The 19107-nt window shown below is 41.8% G+C and overlaps 1 protein-coding gene across 1 annotated transcript in view; it reads left to right on the top strand.

Moving 5' to 3' along the window:
* The window catches only part of pex14 (peroxisomal biogenesis factor 14), a 49010-nt gene extending 30135 nt beyond the window's left edge, over positions 1 to 18875 (top strand). Inside the window, 6 exon segments of the mRNA XM_079679759.1 lie at positions 1472 to 1574; positions 5497 to 5594; positions 10711 to 10802; positions 13213 to 13285; positions 13287 to 13688; positions 15017 to 18875. Of these exon segments, the coding sequence (XP_079535885.1) occupies positions 1472 to 1574; positions 5497 to 5594; positions 10711 to 10802; positions 13213 to 13285; positions 13287 to 13688; positions 15017 to 15040 (792 nt within the window). The 3' untranslated portion in view covers positions 15041 to 18875.
* The last annotated feature ends 232 nt before the right edge of the window (positions 18876 to 19107 follow it).

Below are 19107 nucleotides of genomic sequence, written 5' to 3'. Positions count from 1 at the left end.
GAGGAGGACAGGAGCTCTAGCAGTAGCTCTCTGCCCGGATGACAGGCCGTTCCCTCTGTGTGTGCACGAGAGAGAATTGGAGCGCGTATCATGTACTTGCATATGCCTACCTGACCCTGTCGGACATATTGACTTCTCTATAGATCCTGTTATGTCCTATTATTTCATCCATTTTACGCAGCTTTTTTATAAGGATGCACATGCCCAGTCCCTTTGTCTCTGTGTTCTTCCACTGAGGAAAACACACACTGTTTCCTACGTGCCAAAGGGTTTAACAGCCACTGGTCCCCTATGAGGTGGGATACCCCGGCGGGACGGCACAGGTTGCTGTCATGTCATTGGAGCGTAGCGCCAGTCGCACCATATGTCCAGGCTTCTGCCCATACTTTATTTATGTTATGGCGCACCTTGTAAACATCACACTCCCAGCAACCCACTTATTAATTACTACGTGTTGACACTCATTTAATCCTTTTCTTTGAAAAGTGTTTATTACTTGCACTGGTGTTGCGGCTTGCCACCTGAGTTGGAGGGAAAACCCGGCTCGGGCAGCTGAGGGCTGCAAACCGGCTGTGAGGTATTAAGTTGCCTTTATTCAGCTTTTAAACAAACAAACGTTTGCAATTCAGTGCGGCCCTCTAGGACCACATCAACTCTGATGTTATTTGGTGAGCTTGGATCTGCTCATATGTAAAGGATTCAGTGAGACACTCACCAGCGGCTCATCTGGTTGACACTCACACTGGATAGCAAACCTCCTCATTTGGCTGTCAGACAAACATATCATTTTGGTGGAGTTCTGTTTATTTAGCAGCAGAGAGACGATAAACAACATGACATTGTTGGGGTTTTGTTAGACTATTTTCAGGGTTCATCGCCATGTTTTTCCCCATGAGGCCTGTCTTATTTTCACTGTCCCTTCCTGGGTTTTATTCATGTATATTGCTCAAAATATGTTTGAAGTGGTTCAACTAACAATTTCATTGTAGATTAGTATAAATATATTTGTTTTATGTGTTTGTCTATTTATATATAGAAACCTGTGAACAACATTTAAGGATGCATCTTCAAAGTGTTTTTTTTTTCTGACCAAAGACTAAAAACCCAGCAGATATTTCATTAACAATGGTATGAAATAGTGGCAGCAAATCTTGAAACAGCAACTATTTGACATAAATGCTTGATAAGTAACTTGAACAACTAATGGTTAATCAAAAGGTTGGTTAATTTTGTAATCAACTAATGGTTTAAACACTAGATGTGTGGACATGTCTTTATCAGTTGCTTGGGCACTCTGCCACAAAAAAAATAACATGCACATAATCAGGCAGTTTAGACAATGAGGCACTCGTCCAATAAAACAATGCTTTTGACCCTATGCTGCCAAGTCTAGGTGGCCCTGTCTTTTCCTCATCTTCTGCCCCATCCCACCAGAGAGAATTATAATATTGTGCCATGCTTTTAATTGCAGAAATACATCCTTCCCCTCATTATGGGCCGCCGAGAGGACAAGAAGCATCTGCAGAGGATGGAGAGCAACATTGCGGCAATGAGTGGCACGCTGACACAGACAGGTGAAGATTAATATCTTCATCACTTTCTCCCTCCTTAACATTTTCCCTCATTTATCTGTCGCCAAAATCTGGGGCCCCCGCACGTTTTTAACAAATGACGCCGCTGTCATTTCGCTTTAATTTGAAATTGCTTGTTTACTGTCAGGCTCGGGCTCAATTAATTACGTTTCGCTGAAAAGCTCTTAACCTCGGAATATTAATGAGGAGTTGGGAAATGACAACTTTTCCCCCCCCACCACCCATCCTCTCTCATCCCCCCCCCCTCCATCCGTCTCCCCCTGCACCAACATCACCCCCATCCAAACCTCCACCACCATCATCGTCATCCACCCTCTTCCCTGTAGGTTGCGAGAAAGTTCATTTTAATTTTCTGTGCGTATTTGTGTGTGTGTGTGTGTTTGTATGTGTGAGTGCTTTTGCGTGCAGGATGTGCGTGTGGCATGCCACTGTGTAGCGTCTGGGCTCGGCACTGGCCCTAGTGTGATTAAGTGCAGGGTGACAGGTGCGGCTCCCGTGTTGGACAGGTGAGGAATCTCAACCTCGCTGTCAGACATGGAGAGAGAGTGAAGCCGGGAGAAAGATGCTTTCTTGCTCTTCGTCAGTATAATTAAAAATCTAGGGAGGCGTAAATGAGAGAGGCACTCTGAGAAAGTTTGGTCTCGTTAGCAGTCCCGTTGAACTGGAGTATGTTTTCACCGGAAAGGTATCAATTCCCATTTGAGATAGCTAGTCGGTTAGAAATAATGACTGCTGAAACTAGCGTTTTGAAAGTTAAATATGAATATATTTGTTCAGGATACTCAAAGACAGCTCACACAACAAGTAAAAGCTGGATTGAAGAAGTTTTGTCGCCCATAGTCAGTGAGAGTAACTAAACAAACACTGTCGACGCATGCTTAAACCTATGCCTGCAGAGAGTTTACTGTATTTAAAAAGATAAAAAGTGATATACATTTTTTGTAAAGCTGACAATATGCAGTGTTGTTTGTTAAAAGCCTGCTTTAAGTAAAATAACTAAAAGGCATTAGGTAATTGGAAATAAGATCAAATATTTAAAGCATTTCTGACAATATAGAATTTGTGAATGAATTACTAACTCTTTGATGGCATTTTCCTTATGTAGGTATTTTTCGATTTGAGATGTTAAATCCTAAAGGTGTTTTGCAATAACCTCACAAGTTTATTGGCTAAATATTGCATTACTTAAGTGATTGTATCTTTGTTTAAAAATGGTATGAATTACCACCGTGCATGTGTTTACTGGGTTTTGAGCTGCAGCGAGACTAACACAACCATCCTTTGTCACTTTTCCCCCTTCATCTCTAAATTAAAACAAATGACCTTTTTGACTATGCTGCTCCTGTCACGGACCGACATAGTGAGGATGAAAATAGTGCTGTTATCATTGTTTCCAGTCACACCCAGGCTTTTGTTTTCTGGCCGGTTAAGGTAGATGTAGGGCAGCAATTGTGTGCGATCGCGTGCAAGGTGTGCCACCCTGAATCTGATTAACAAATACACGCTCTTTTATGGTCATTTTCTCCCAACTATGCAAACACATTTCCTCTGTCTATTTCACTGCCTGTTCTTCGTGTACTTATCACTTTCTGGAGATTTGCCAACTTACAAACCCTGTTTTGTTTGTCGGTTCAGACAGGATTTCACAGTGAGAGTCCTCCTGTGCTTTACACCGCGTAGGTGAGACTCCAGTGGAAAAAAACAAAACATGAGTCTTTTTCTTCAGCCAGTGTGGGGAACTAATTTGCTATGACTGCAGTAGCCAAGCTGCTATTGTAGTTAATGACTGTTGTAGTTAACAGTTGGGGAGAGGGGTTGCAATTACACTGAGAGTTTTCTCCCTCTGCTTTCCCTTTGTCTTCCTCTCCCTATTGCTCCCTCTCTCTTCGCTGCACTGAGTAATAGCGACCGACTGCCTCGCTGCTGCCAATTGCTTGAACCCCCTTTTGTTAAAGTTCATGTATTTCTCTAGTGCCGGGCGCAATGAGGTGATGTATCCTTTTGAATGGGGACCACATTAGTCTCTCTCGCCAGCCCCAACTCGAGAGTAAGGAGGCCTTGACTCCCATTATGATTTGCCTACAACTTCACACAGACAATTAATGAATGGATCTTGGAACTACTTCAGCGCACCCAGGCTGTAATGGAATTGTGCGGCTGTTTGGGCACTCTTTGTCGGTGGGAGCCATATTGGTGACCAGCTGGCCATTAAAGACAGAGACAGGCCTGGACATATGTAGTGTACATTATATCGAGGTATTTACTGAATAATTTACTGAATACACAATGTGCACCGTCCTCGCAGCAGCTGCAAGCCTCACACATCTTGTCTCTGATTCTACACACACACACACACACACACACATACACACACACACACACACACACACACACACACACACACACACACACACACACACACACACACACACACACACACACACACACACACACACACACACACACCCCGGCTACAGCCTCCTTCTGATTCATGCCTGGCCAAAGTCATTGACTTCATTATTCTTGGCTCCATATCTGTGATAACCGAAGATGAGAAGTTATGCATTTTTGTCAAGTGTCCGAAGAGTCCAGGAGTTAACTTTGTGGAGGGACATGAAAAGATTTGGAGCGTTTGGCTGAAGTGGCTGAAAAAGCGGTGCCAGTGGTAATTCAGGAGGCACAGTATTACAGACTGGCAGACTGACACACATCTGGATAAGCTGTTCTGTGGTGAGGTGGAATCAGAGACTAATAGGGCTGCTCTTGGTTTAGCGTGCACACCCTGTCATAGCAACACCTTTTTAAGCAGGGATGGCCGTGGTGTTTTAGTTTTACTACCGTCTTCAGAAAGGCTGGTCACACTCTGAAGCACAAACTCAGTAACAAACTGAAACTGATTGCACAATGAGTTTTTTTTGCTCCAACCAACGATCCTGCTCAAACACGTGTTCCAAAGGATTCTGCGCGCATGAAAAGATCAAACGTTCAGCACCCCACCTATATTGATACTACTCCACCCTTTTAAACACAGGTGTTACTACAAGATATTAGCTTTTTTTAAGATCAAATATCTTGTGTGTGTTGGTTTTTCAAAAGAAACACAGCCGAGCTCTGTCTTTTGTCCCGGGTTAATGTGAGAGGAGGGTTCTTTACATCCCGTCCAGCCGGCTGCAGCTCAGGCTTTTAACCATTGGCCTGACAACCTCAGCAGTGGACCGCCACAATATCTGTTGATGTTAATCCTATTAGGCTTGATTTAACACTTTACACGCCCATGATTTATATGAATGTTTATTGGTTTTCTGTAATATAATCAGCTCGGGGAAACTTAATGCATTGTTTGGTAATACACGCGTGACTGGAAGCAGGGGGCAACAAACTGTGCTCGGTGTTATTTGAAATCATACACCCTCGTCCAACACCAACACTTGAACTAATTCAATCTTCAAAGTCAATGGAAAAAGAACAATATTTATTAGGATTAGGGGGGACATTTTGTCTGGCAGCCTCCTCCCAAATGAGAGCCTTGTTTTTTCCTTTGTTGATCGTTTGAGGATTTAAGATGCATTAGAAGGCAGTGTCTGGGTGGATAATGGAAGGTTAGAGACTGTTATTTGATTTAAGTTCAGGCACTAGAGATTAATATCTCCATCCTATGTGCCCCCTCCCCTCCCCCCCCCCCCCTCTACCCTCAGCGCCTCGGACCAAAAAGCTGCGACTTAAGTTACCCGGTATTAACTTTGATTACAATTCTTAGAGGACGGCTTTGATCATTGACACAAGTTGAGTCTCATCTGTTCTGTCGACGACACTTGAAAGAAAATGTTAACTTCTGAGGTACCAAAACAACATAATCTTTCTCTTTTTTTAAAAGTTTGATGAATTTACCATCTTGCTTTCACAGTGAGCCAGCTGCAGCAGACTCTGGTCTCCGTCCAGGAGCTCCTGATCCAGCAGCAGCAGAAAATCCAGGAGCTTTCTCAAGAGCTGACTTCATCACAGGTAGCTAAAACACCTCATCAGCAACTCTGTGCTCTTCTCTTACCAGCACAATCAGTTTGCTATGATGTCAGCAATTTCAGTTAAACATCTGAAAATCTACCTTCACATCACAGTGTCGTTCTCCAGAGCTGTAGTTGTTTTTACTTTAATTTAGTTACAGCAGAAATTGGCACGTCTGATTTATTTTATATTTTTGCCAAACTAACCACAATGAGCTGAAACAACTTTACACCTCACTGGCAAGAAGTGCATCTTAACTGTAGTTTGAGCATGAAAGTTATGGACTGCACCTTCAAGGTTTGTTACGTATGATTAATGTTTTTGAGGAGAGCTAGACAGGCAGTAACTCTGAAATTGCAGAAGAGCTCCGTAAACGTAAAGTTGCAGGTTGAATTCTGCAGATTGATGAGGAGAGAAAAGGTTTCTCGAGGCCTCTGTGTACTAAAACCTCCGTGCTTCCCCGAGTCATAACCACCTTAGATGGACAGCCTTATTATACTGTATATCATCAGAACACAAGCTGCAAAAAGGTATGGTGCATCTCATCATTGGACCATAATCTTTAACCATATTGTCGTTCCTCTTCGCCTTGATTTTTATAGACAGTGTTCATAATCTACTCAGAATTGTAAGTGTTTAGGTGAAACGGTGTGAGTGATTGGTCTAAAAACTTATGTGCTGAGATGAAATGTTGCTTGCTTTTTATAACACCGCTCATAAATTGCTTTATGATCTCTGGGCTTTAAAAAAAAGTGCCTTGGAAGAGACAATCTTAGACAATGTTTTATGTCCACAGCTTGTTAAGCACATGGGTGTTTCACTGTAGCATCTGGAAATCGCAGGAAAACATATGCGGACACATCTGCTTTGGCACAAACGAGGAGAAAAAAAATATGAATCTCTTCCCTGGACGAGGTTCATCAAAAACTGACGACTCATAGCTCATTTTTGGCTGTTTCAAGATCTAAGCCACACAGTCCCTCTGAGCGAGTACAAAGCCGAAGAGGCCCAAGTCAGCTGGTCTCAAATCTATCTAAAGTTTCCTATCAGACAGGCTGTAGGAACACATCAAACAATGAGTTCTCTCCAGCATAAAGGGACGTGGAATGCTTTTTTCTTTTCATTTGTCATCTCCGAATCACAGATTGGATTAAAAAGTGTCTACTTCATTTGCTATAAGTGCCTTGTTGGACAGCAGTAGTGTATAAAAAGTATAATTCAAATCAAAACACCCATTAAACAAATCATAAACTCTGCTTTATAGCTATAGTGTTGATCTTAAATTTTCCCTGCGAGTCGGCACAAGGCCCTCTGTTGTCTCAGGCCACGGGGGAAATTGGGAAATTGTTTTCAGGTCCTGGATGTTTGATGAGAAACACATGTTGGAGCTGGCGAGCTACTTATCATTCACCGTTTGCGGCTTTCAGGGTTTGCTTCACCACGCCGCTCAAAGTGCTCCACGCTTAGCAATTATACCTCTCAACGCGGAAATGTGCCTTTAACCCGAAACATATGGAGACTTCTGTTTCCTCAGCTGCTAAGTAAACATTTCTCGTAGTTTGGAAACCGCTCAATTGCAGAGTGCGTTTACTGTCCCTAAACTGGGGACCTCATTATGGAAGTGAGCTCAGACAGATGACTCATGTGCACACACGCAGCACACGCTGATTTTACACATTTCCATATTTTAGCACCGGAGACAGTTCCTCTCTTTTTCACCATTTTCTCAGTTATCATGACTCCTCAAAGTCACGCAGCTGTGTTCTACCAGTGGTGTTCAGGATAGATTTGTCCAAGGATGAGATGATTCAGCTCTGATGTTAAACAGCCCAGTCTATTTGTGCTCCATTATCATTACAAATCTGCCTGTTAAATGTGTTTTCCCTGCTGTCTCAACTCACTGATCGTTGTCTTTATTAGTGGATACTACATAGAAGATTAGAAACCGCCTCCTTGTATGCGGGAGATGAACTGCCAGTGGGAAAGTGCATAAATAGAGTAAAATCAATTGCACTGTACCAGTGTTTCCACTCAAAAACACTCCTCTGGGGACTTCCTTTGAAACTAATTCCATCATAAATATACATGCGTTACACGAAAACACACTGTCTGCCGGCAGAGTAACTGTGAATTAATTTGCCTTCAGACACTCTTAAACAAGCCTTGTTAAAGATCTTATCTTGTTGCTAATGGTCCACAGGCATTTATCTTCATTTAGCCAGATGCGTTGCCGTCCTTGGGTGCTGCTAGACTTGATAGTCTTTTTTTTTCTTTGCTGGTGATACATTTTTTTTTCTTTTTTTGTTGAACCGCTTACTTAACCACCAGAAAGAGGCCAACCCTTTTCACACCCAGGCACCCATCCGAGTCATTAGCTACAAGGCTTTTAAACCAGCAAATCTTTACTATGTACACTATTTACACGACAAAATCACATCCTGCCATCACACTGGTGGCTGATACTGGGTGGCTCCTCTCATCGGGGCTTAGTCCTGTTTTTGGTTGTGGCTGGTGGGTTCATTTGGTTGTTGGTTGTTTGTTCATGCATGATGATTTTTGGGATGTGCAGTGCCAAGCTGAGAGTTTTGTTCTCCACTGTTTTGGCTAAACAGAGCTCTCAGAGCCCTGCACCTGCACACCAGGAAGTATGATAGAAGTCAAACCCCAGAGGAAAGAGCAGCAGAGACATTTCCACTCAACTCTGAAACTTTCATACTTTTTGATTTAATTAAGCAGTTGTGTTGCTTTCATTTATTTAGTCAATGAGAGCAGGTGGGTCAATGAATAACGACATTTGCGTAGAATATTTGAATGGTGTATAAAGTCATAAATATACGCAGACAGACCTTTTCAAAGCTACAAGCTTAAATCCTAGAAACCAGCAGGAGAACTGCTAAGTTTAACATTTAACTCTTAGAAATAATACACATTACATTTAAGTCACATATGCAGCATTCAACCTTTGAAAATAATAATTTTCTTTTGAGTATTTATTTAATAAAATTGGTAACAAAGACATATCTTCTTGATGGCAGGTATTCTTTTGCAAGAAAGCTGAAAAAGTAACTGCAGAAGTTGTTGGTCATCATTTTGTTAAAACATCACATCATATACACAGTGCGGTCTTTGGGATATGTGTCAGCTCTTCAGGAGGGGCTTTTTAAGTCAGCTGTGTTTTTTTCTATCTCTCCAGTCACTGATACCCCTCCACTCAGCTCCACCTAAGCAGCTAGTGCACTTAACACAAGATTCTTACACAATGTGTGTACACACTCTCATGATGTATCTCAAAGCTGAAATCCAGTCCTGGCCCAACATTTAATTAGGTTTCTTCAGACTTAATAAGACATATGTCAGTGGAAGTGTTGTGTGACAAGGCTTGATGTGTGATATTGTATAGTGCTGCTTGGAAGATAATGCACATTATGGAGCTGGCGGTTAACAATCCTTTTCTAAAGCCTTTTCTTCTAATGTGAAGTGATATAGAAATAATTTCGAGTTATTTGGAGCAATTTGCATACTTCTTAAGTCGATTCTCTGCCTTGGAAGTCTTTTAGCTCAGCCCATACGGCAATTAATTTTTTCCGATGTAAAATGAGAGAGAAGCAGAATCCAGCCTTATTATACGGGTGCCTTGGGGAGGCGAGGGATTAAGATGGTTCTAATGAGGTGACGGCTGTAATAAGAGTGTCTTCAGCAGGCCTCCAATGCACCACCTCTAAAGCAGGGCTGCTTATCAGCGAGGTTTAGGAGTCGATAAGAGCCAAAAAAAAGCCTCCTTTTCTGTCTCCCTTCACTTCTCCTCCTCTGCCTCCCTCCTTCCACTGTAAATGAGTCTGATCCCTTTCAGATGTGATTCAATTAATTTCTCTTAGATTTAATTACAAGGCAAAGAGTCCAAGTTATCCCTCTCCCTTCGATAGGGGGTCCAGGCTTCCTAACAAGCTTCCTCCAGTGAGTCAGGAGAGTCTTAATTACAGTTTTTACTTTTCTTTTCTCCCACTTTCTCCCATGTCTTCTCCCTCTCCTCCCTCTGGTCTCATCAGTCTATTCCCCCTGTTCTCGCACATGTTTGTTATATTTCTTTTTTTACTCAGCAATGCATCGAGGATGGGGAGCAATTATCTACATCACTGGTTCCCAATCTTTTTTGGGTTGAGACTTAAGGCAAGCAATGCCTTCTCATGGTGCCCCATTACAGGTTTCATTTGGCTAGAAGCAGTGCAACTCTTCAGTACTTCAAAAGAAAAATGCAATGGTTTTGGATGGTAGTAATGTTCCTATTGTGTCTTAACTTAGTCATCATCTCACAAACTCAGATTAACTTTGAACTCCACTCTTGGCCTACTTGAGTAGGATTTCCATTTATTTTGTGGTGACACAGGAGTCACAAAACTTTGCCCCAGTTCTGTTTTATCATCCCAATTGACAGCTGCCTCGATGTTTTCTACTTCTCCAAACCTGTCATTTCATAGCACTGTAAGGTCATGCCCAACCCTAAAAAGGTGCTGCAGAGACAGATTTTCTGCAGCAATTTGCCATTCAAATACTTGCCTTTATAGCCTGAAGCATCTCATGCCATACCAGCGTGTGTGTGATAACACATGCCTTTGATAAAAGAAAAAAAGAACAAACTATGGTCTACCTTCATGAATGTGACCATTGTTCAAGATAAAGTCATTATCCAAAACACAAGACACTGGCCTAATCTTTTTCTAGATAGTATGGAAAATTATGTAAAAACAGCATGATTCACACTCACTGGACTTTCTGAGCAGTCAACGCCATAAAAGTGGCTGTAGTGGGGTTGTTAGTCCTCCATTCTGTCATCACCAGCCGTAAGCCGTTGTGAAGTTGTTATGGCGACGAATGACCTGACCACACAAAAACATGTGGCTTTTAGCATTTGCATTTACCATATTTGTTTACCTTGAACCCTTTGTGCTTTTTTTCATACAAAGCTTTTTTTTATAATTTCATGTTGTTGAGACTGAGCACAGAGGAGTTGTTGAAAGTTGTGTATTGACTTTGTGTGTTGACCCTACATGTGACCTGAACAGTTTTGTGTGTGTGTGTCTGTGACATTTGTTGTGTGTGTCTTGTGTGTTTCCTCTAGACCTCGTCTTCAACACACCGTGTCCTGGACATCCAAACTGTTGGAGAGCTGAAGGCCGAGATCGTCTCTTTGAAGGGCTTACTGCTCAGCAGGTAACAAAGTTATCCGTGTGTGTGTGTGTGTGTGTGTGTGTGTGTGTGTGTGTGTGTGTGTGTGTGTGTGTGTGTGTGTGTGTGTGTGTGTGTGTGTGTGTGTGTGTGTGTGTGTGTGTGTGTGTGTGTGTGTGTGTGTGTGTGTGTGTGTGTGTGTGTGTGTGTGTGTGTGTGTGTGTGTGTGTGTGTGTGTGTGTGTGTGTGTGTGTGTGTGTGTGTGTGTGTGTGTGTGTGTGTGTGTAAAAATGGACAACCACTCAATGTTCCTGGATGCACTTCTTTTGAACCATTGTTCACTTAGGCCATATTTCATGTGTACATAACATTTAAATATGTTTCAACTATCCACATAATCTGACGTTGCCACATTGAAATGACATTTATTCTATTTATTTTTGGTTTGCACATGACAGATAAGGACACAAATGAATTGATTAATTTAATTAATTATTTTTAAAAGGTATATATTTAATTTACTGTCCAACTCAGTGAAAATGTGTCTTTGGCCTCTTTTGTGGGAGCAGTTTCATGTATGAAATATTGTCTTTGTACTGTTACATGTTGCACGTGAGCATGAATGTCCCATGTACTGAGGAAGACTGTGAGTTGTTACATTTAGTTAAGATTCATTATTTATATATTTTATAAAATCTAAGAAGCAACATACTACAAAACTACAAAACCCCTATTATACATCTATATCTGCATACCCACTTCCACTGTACACTTCTGTGGTTTATGGTGTGAAAGTTTGAGTTTGTGACTGAATAAATCAAACTTAAAGAACACATAATGTCACATTGCTCTTCCAAACGACTCGCACACTTAAAGCTAAATCCTTCATCTTGAATATGTAGGCGCTAGAGGTTATAATACTGATTACAGTGCCTCGGTCGATTAGCATACTGCAGGCATCAGCTGGTCTTCTTTGTATTAATGCTTTTGTTGGTAAGCAAGAAAACCACACGTCTTCAGTCGTGTTATGGATGCAAACTGACACCGCAGACCAAGAGAGATGTTATGGTTCCTGATCAAACACAGGTACTTGTTTATCATTCGGTATCTCCCCCAGTGAGGTTAGGGTTCAGGTTAGCTCCTCAGTTCCTACCTGTCTTCCTCCTTCCTTACTTCCTTCTTTCTTTTCATCCTCCCTCCTTCCTTCCTTCCTTCCTTCCTTTCTTCTACCTTTTTCATCCTATCCTACTTTCCTTCCTTCTATCCCTTCTCTGTCTTCTGTCCTACTCTCCTTTCTTTCTTCCTCCTTACCTTCTTTCTTTCTTTCCTTTCTTTTTTCTTTCCTTTGGTTTCGATCTTCATTTTGTCCTACTTTTCATATTAAATTCATCCTTTCTTGTGTTTTCCTTTATTTGTTTCTACTCACTTCCCTTCCTTCTTTACTTCCTAACTGCCTTCCTCTTTACCTACATTCCTTCCTTCTTTCCTCCTTATTTTCTTTTCTTCCTTTCTTCCATCATTTATTATTCCTTACCTTCCTTCCTTCCTTCTCCTTTTCCCTCTTTCTTCCTTATTTCCTTCCTCCTTACCTTGGCTTGGTTTGTTTGTAGTCAGGAGAAATTGTCATCCTACCTGCTACATTTGAATACAAGGTGTACAATATTTGGTTTTGTCAAAGGTCTCTTTGTGTAATGCCAGACATCCTCTCATTCTCTCTTTCTTTGTTCCTCACTCTAGTTAGGCCCAACCCAGCTCAGTCAGGCCATTAGCATGCATGATTATGTATCAGCGTCTATAATGAAGCCTGAAGTAAAAGTGTACATCAGAAACCCGGCGAGGACGAAAATTACCTCACAACTGTCTGGCTGAGCGTGTTTTGTTCCCCTCGTACATTCTAATCAGCAATAATCCCTTTGTCATTTGCTTTCTTCACTTCATCCTGACTCTCACAATGAGTTTTCTGGCGAAGGCTTGAATCACAAACTAAAGGCTCTGAATCACCATCTGTCTCCAAACGTGTTCCCTTCCTGTTCAAATGATCCAAATCATCTCCAAACTGTTTTTCTCTTTTTTAAAACACCCAGAAGTGCTTATCACATTACGATTCAGCGTTGTCTTTTTGATCTTAAAAGCTGCAGTGGATGTAATTAAAAAAAAAATCTTAGAGCATCTCTGCCAGGTGTGACAAACATCTGGTTCTTTGGGGGGGGAAAGCCATTTTCTCTGCTGTAATGATGAGAATGACATAGTGTGCTTCGTGTGTTGCTGCATGCTCAAATGTAAACTAGTGTTGAGGATACGCTGTCAGTCAACACTTTGTTGGCTTAGAAAGCTATATGTATTTTGTGGTTGCAGAATGCCTGATTACATTATGGGAAAGCTCTAATGATCACAGTGAGGTTTTTTAATAACATTGTGATCATGCTTTTCTCTTTTCTTTCCCGCTTTTTCACAGGAAACAATTCCCTTCCACTCCCACTATACCTAAAATCCCCTCCTGGCAGATTCCTCTGAAGCCTCCATCGGTACCCCGGCTCTCCGCCAGTCAGCCACACCACCAGCAGCAGCAGCGACATCTCCCCCGTCAGTAACGAGTCCGCCAACTCGTCCCCAATCAAAGATGGACCCCACAGCTCCCAGGATGCAATGGGAGAGCCTGATGTAGTTCATGTTATCAATGGAGACAACGGCACCGCTGCAACGATGCTCCTTGACCTGAAGGACCAGGTCCGCATGGAGGTGCAGGGGGAGGAGGAGAAGGAGGAAGAGGAGCAGGTGGAGCAGGTGGTAAGCCACGTAGAGGAGGAAGAGGAAGAAGAGAAAGACGACGACGGTGTAAGCATGCACTCAGTGGACCGGCGTGGGGATGGACAGATGAATGAACAGGTGGACAAACTGAGGCGCCCCGAGGGTGCCAGCACTGAAAGCGAGGTGGATTAAATAGCAGTAGAAAACTAAAACCCTCTCCTAACGCCGCTTCTCATCTCTGCCCACTCTCTCTCATCCTCTCTGCTCTCACTTGTTTGTTTGTTTTTTAGTTATTTTATTCATCCTAACTGTCTGCTCATATTTGTGTCTGTAACATCTTATTCTTGAGCTAAATGAGGAGTAGGCGTGAGGAGACGTAAAACTGACAAATATTGGATCTCCAGTTGACACACGGCTTACCACGGTTGACTTTTCATCACACAAACTAAATGAGTGCACGCCGAGCCACCCACCATGCTGTTTTTGTAAAAGGAGAAATGTCAAGAAATAGTCAAATCAGAATGACTTTGAAAGGCTGGATGCAATACTAACCATGTGTGACTGACTGCTTTTATATTTTCATCATTTGATCAGATAATTCACATCATTTCCTTGTGATTGTACTAGGGCTTTCATACAGACCAAGGGGCCAATATCTCTCCTGTGTGATGCAGCTGGAGGTCAGGAGTCATATGTTGACACTTCAGCCTCAAAGTTACCGTGAGCTCCCAGGGAACATTAGCAGAGTCGCTCTCCTGTTGATGGCAATAGGAGAGGACAAGCTCTTCCAGGGCCGGAGCTTTTAGCCTCTTTTATGTGTCCTTTCGCATTGGTGTCAGTCTGTCAATAATTTACAAGGCCAGCAGGGTGGCATTTGGGTGAAATAAAAGCCCTGAAATTCGAGATTAGAATGTGATGACGGGCTTTGTTCCATGCCGGTGTCAGAGTGCTCATACGCTCAAAGGAGGGGAAGATAAATGGTTTTTTCCCCCAGCTTTCCTTTTTTACCGAGGGCTGAATTGTGCATCTTTAGCGAGTGCGTTTGCGCGTGGCAGGCGAGAGAAAACCCAGACTGTCTGCTGAGCTGTGTCTGTGTCTCCAGCAGGGCCGCTGATTTGGTTTGTGAAGTATGTTAATAATCAAATGATCAACAAATAACAGATGTATTAGTTCATGCAGCTTGAAATGTCAAGGAGGCTAAAAGAGAAAATCTAATACAGAAAGCCCAGTTCCATTGTATTATTTCCCGTGACAAACCCTGCGGTCCAAATTACGGAGGGCCTCCTACAGTGAGTAATCTTTACAGAAAACGGCGCCAATATTTTTGTAATTAAGCTGCAGTAAGACAACGAGGGCTGCCACGGATGGAAGTTGCAGAACTTGAATCACTTTTTTTTTATTCTCAGTGTGGAGGTGGCTGGGGGAAGTTAGAAAAAAAAAATTGCCCCATGATTGAAAAGGAAAGTAATAAATGAATACTTGACTTATTGAATTACTCACTCTGTCTCCAGCTAACAAGAAGAGTCCCTGAGTGAGAAGAAGGGATATCAGCTCTGGTGCCATTTCCACAGCCGTCACATGGCCTATAGGAACACAGAGAGGTAGAGGGGCTCTGCACGTATCCGTGTGACACCCATCCTGACTTTCAAGTGATGTTGTTTGAGTTTCTGTTAAACTCTTGAATGATGAGACGATGCAGAACGATGTAAACTATATATTTTAATTCAGAAGAGATGACTATGTATGGATGAATAAGGTTGGCTAAAAGAAGCACTTAATCAAGAAATGTAACATTTCTTTTAGCCCCTGTAGAACCTGTGATTGGTCCTCTCTGTAACTGATCACTGTCTGGATGTCAGCCACAGGTGTACATATGTGAAATAAATCTGCTTAACTCAAGTAAAATCTCTGTTATGTTCATTTTAAATCAACTCTACTCTACTACTTAACCTAGTATTATGAGCATTTTATGTTTATATTTTTCCTTCAATACAAGTTTATATTTTAGTAGATACATTGCAAAATGCATGACTTTCAGGGTGCCTTTTTTAAATAATAGTTGAGTTTAATATACCTATTATGTATTTCCTTCTATTCAATTAACATAAAGGCAAGAAGTGGGTTGCAGTTAACATTTTAGTGTGTGAATGTGGTAGTTTATGTTCAGATACAGGAAGGTTTTCTCATAACAAGTAACAATATGAGGGTAGTTTCTTTAATACAAAATGTTAGGTATTACTCAAATCTGAAACATTTGACTTCCATTGTGTAGAACAATGTTTCATCGTATGTCCGTCCCAAGTATACGCATTACATATTTAGTTACCTCCACACTGTGACATTTTAACAGTGGAGAGAAATACACTAACTCTTTGAAATCTAAAATCATTTCTGGTCAACTTTATGATTTCAATTATCTCATTCTCCAAACCAGCTCTACTGTACAAGCAGATACAGAGGAGAATAGTACAGTACTTTTCAGAGAGCATGACATGGTGGGGGACTTTTAGGCCTTTTTTTTGCTTGCTTTCTTTCTGGAAATGAGTAAGTGACATAGTTTCACATTAATTGTGTGAAGAGTTGTTTATTTGTAGGTGTTTCGTCTGTGTCTTTTGGTTTCTGTTGTGGGAGTAGAGCCTTCTCATAAAGGGTTTCCTATTCTACTATTATGAATACATTGGGAGCTTCAAGATATCCAGGATATATTTAAATACTATTTTTAAATAACTGCAACATTTTATAATTAATAACTGTTGCTTATGACTATGTATATCAACATTCCTAAAGTTGTCTGATCTGGTGCACATTTCATATTGAGTAACAATCAGAATCTCAGCTTCAATAAGTTCTTGTGATTTACATTAGAGCAAAAAAGTGTGGATGTTACAGTATACTTTACGGCAGTGGTTCTCAAAGTTCCCAGGGGGACGCAGAGGCATGACAGGGGGGCCCGCGAGAGACCAGGAGGAAAAATAGTTATTTTTAAAAAAAAAAAATCATATTTTGAAAGATTATTGATTCGAAATAATATGATACAGTACTATTACGTCTGGATCTGTGTTTCATTAAAGCTCGGCTGTGTGTGTGTGTGTGTGTGTGTGTGTGTGTGTGTGTGTGTGTGTGTGTGTGTGTGTGTGTGTGTGTGTGTGTGTGTGTGTGTGTGTGTGTGTGTGTGTGTGTGTGTGTGTGTGGAATGACCCATTTTGTGTGTGTGTGCGTGAGCGAGAGAGAGAGAGAGAGTGCTAATGTTTTTTCAACAACAAAGTGGAGGAGAGTCCTCTCCTGAGAGAATGAGAGACTCAGTGATCTAAAGGACTCTCTGTGTTATCTCAGTGGGTCTCAAACGTTTTGGTCACCATTAATGTAAACAATTATTTCCGAGGCACACGTTTATATGATCATTATAGTTATACAAAAATAAGAGAATAAATGAAAAATATGTATGAAATACTATATGACAGTAAAAAAAGAATAAAGTTTAAAAGGGTGATTTGTAAAATATCCATAAAGAAAAAGCAAATCTGTTTAGAGTTCTGTTTCATATTGGTGTTGAGAGAGGTATCCATAGATCTCTTCATTTTGCTCTCAAAGTGCACCAGATTGATGCTTTTAACTTCAATATTTAACAACAAATCTTCCCGGGGGAGCTTGCACCCGGACCCCCCCCCCCCCCCCCCCCCCTATGTGACGTCCACACACCACCTATAAAAATAGCACTTTACCCCTGCTTACACCTATATGCCGTGAGCTGATTATCGAGCCTTCATTGTAACAGTTGCGGGTACGTTGTGTATATGCGTGGGGATTGTTGCAGTAGAAAATTCCACTGTAGCCACCGGTACATTAATGGGAAACCCTAAATGTTTGAGCACCCTCTATGAAACGTCAAGCTACCCCACAGCACCAAAAGAAATCTCTGGCGCTGCCACTCAGCCTGACTATTTGTGTTGGGGGAGCCCGACTTTTTTTTTTATCCAAAGGGGGGGCCTGACAGAAAAAGTTTGAGAACCACTGCTTTATGGTAGGCTAAGGTGATAATTCCAACAAAGTCCTCAGAGCTCAAATCACTGACGGCCACCCTGAGTTTTCTTAATATGCAATTGTTTTCCCGAAACAAGATCCCACTGTCCCCATCCAACAAATAGAAACTGAGCTGAATTTTCCCTCATCCGGGGCTTTCTGAATATTGCTATCAAGTGTATGAATTTAATTTATCAGGGTCTAAATGATCAATAGCATTTCACATATTGATGAGGTGTATAAACTTCTCTGAGGTTCGATACCACATCCCTTTGTAATCCATTAACCTCTCCCTGGAGTTCAGGCCAACCTTAGATTTATAGGGACCGACTGTAATAAATCCACTTGTACATCATTTAGTGTCTTAGGGGATTTGCAGCACATTCCTGTCCAGAAAGCGCCATCTATCCTACCTTCATATTCTCATCTGCATTTTATAAGTCCTAACAACATCCACCACAGTCTGCAACCCCTTTCAGAAACCCTGTGCCTGTGTGAGTACACTTCCTGGGTAGAGCTGGAGTGTGAGCCAGTAACCAGCGCCTTTCAGTGTGGTGGTCCAGTGAAGGATTGTTTGTCCAAAGCAACACCTTGGTTTTGACACCATTTGCCTCCCCGGTTGGGAGCCTTAACCTCATCAATCTTGCTGCTAAACGGAGAGCACTCAATAGGGTAGTGTATCGACGCGCTCTGAACTCCATTGTTCACTGGAACTGAGCACTCAGCAGGTTAGAGGGCTGAGTGTCTCCTCGGATCAATGCAAGGGTTGTTAGCCCAGAGCAGCCAGTCAGAGAGCTAACGTGCCTCCGCCTGCTCCACGCAGACATGCACCAGCTCTACTTGTTTAAAACTCCTTCTTGAGTCCTTGAGCGTTGATCTTGGTCCAGCTTTTGTTTTCTCATTACACATCGATTCAGTTCACCACCTAGCAGCGTAGGTCCAGTTCTTCAAGCCCCGCCTCACACGGCTTCCTAACATCTCTCTCCAAGGGGAAGTATCCTGTAAAGATTTGCATAGGAAAGGTCATTGGCAATGCAGGAACGGGGGGCCTAATGATCAAATACTTGTTCTTCCTCTTCCCTGTGAGATAAGATGCACGTGGCATGCATCTGGGAGAAATCTGAAGTAATATTTGATTTGTGACGAGCCCTGTGGAACTCCTCCGGTTGCTTTACCCCTCTGGAAATATCCTCTTACTCCTCAGGAATCCTTGTTTGGTCTGATGTTATCTACGTCTGCAGTGAAAAATAAAACGTCTTTCAAGATGTTCTTATCTTTCTAGTTCCACAACAACGTTTCCTTTTATGTTCTTTGTTTTTGGAAAATAAAGAATAGAACTGGCTTTAGGAATGTTACCGTTTGTCCATTGATTGTTCCACCACTTCTGACTGTCTTATTTCTACAACTTTTAAAAAGATAGTCAGAAGTTGTACCGAGTGTCCAGAGGAGGAATTCTGGATTAGGGATTCCCCTGACTTCTTATTTAAGAACCCTAACATAAAGTCAAATAATTCATTTATATGGGGAATATTTATGTGACCTTGGTAAACATACATGTAACTTCAGAATGTGACATTGTCAT

The sequence above is a fragment of the Notothenia rossii genome (genome assembly GCF_949606895.1).
Source record: "Notothenia rossii genome assembly, chromosome: 4".
Classification (NCBI taxonomy): domain Eukaryota; kingdom Metazoa; phylum Chordata; class Actinopteri; order Perciformes; family Nototheniidae; genus Notothenia; species Notothenia rossii.
Note: the sequence above shows the minus strand (reverse complement) of the source record. Positions and strands in the feature narration are given on the sequence as shown.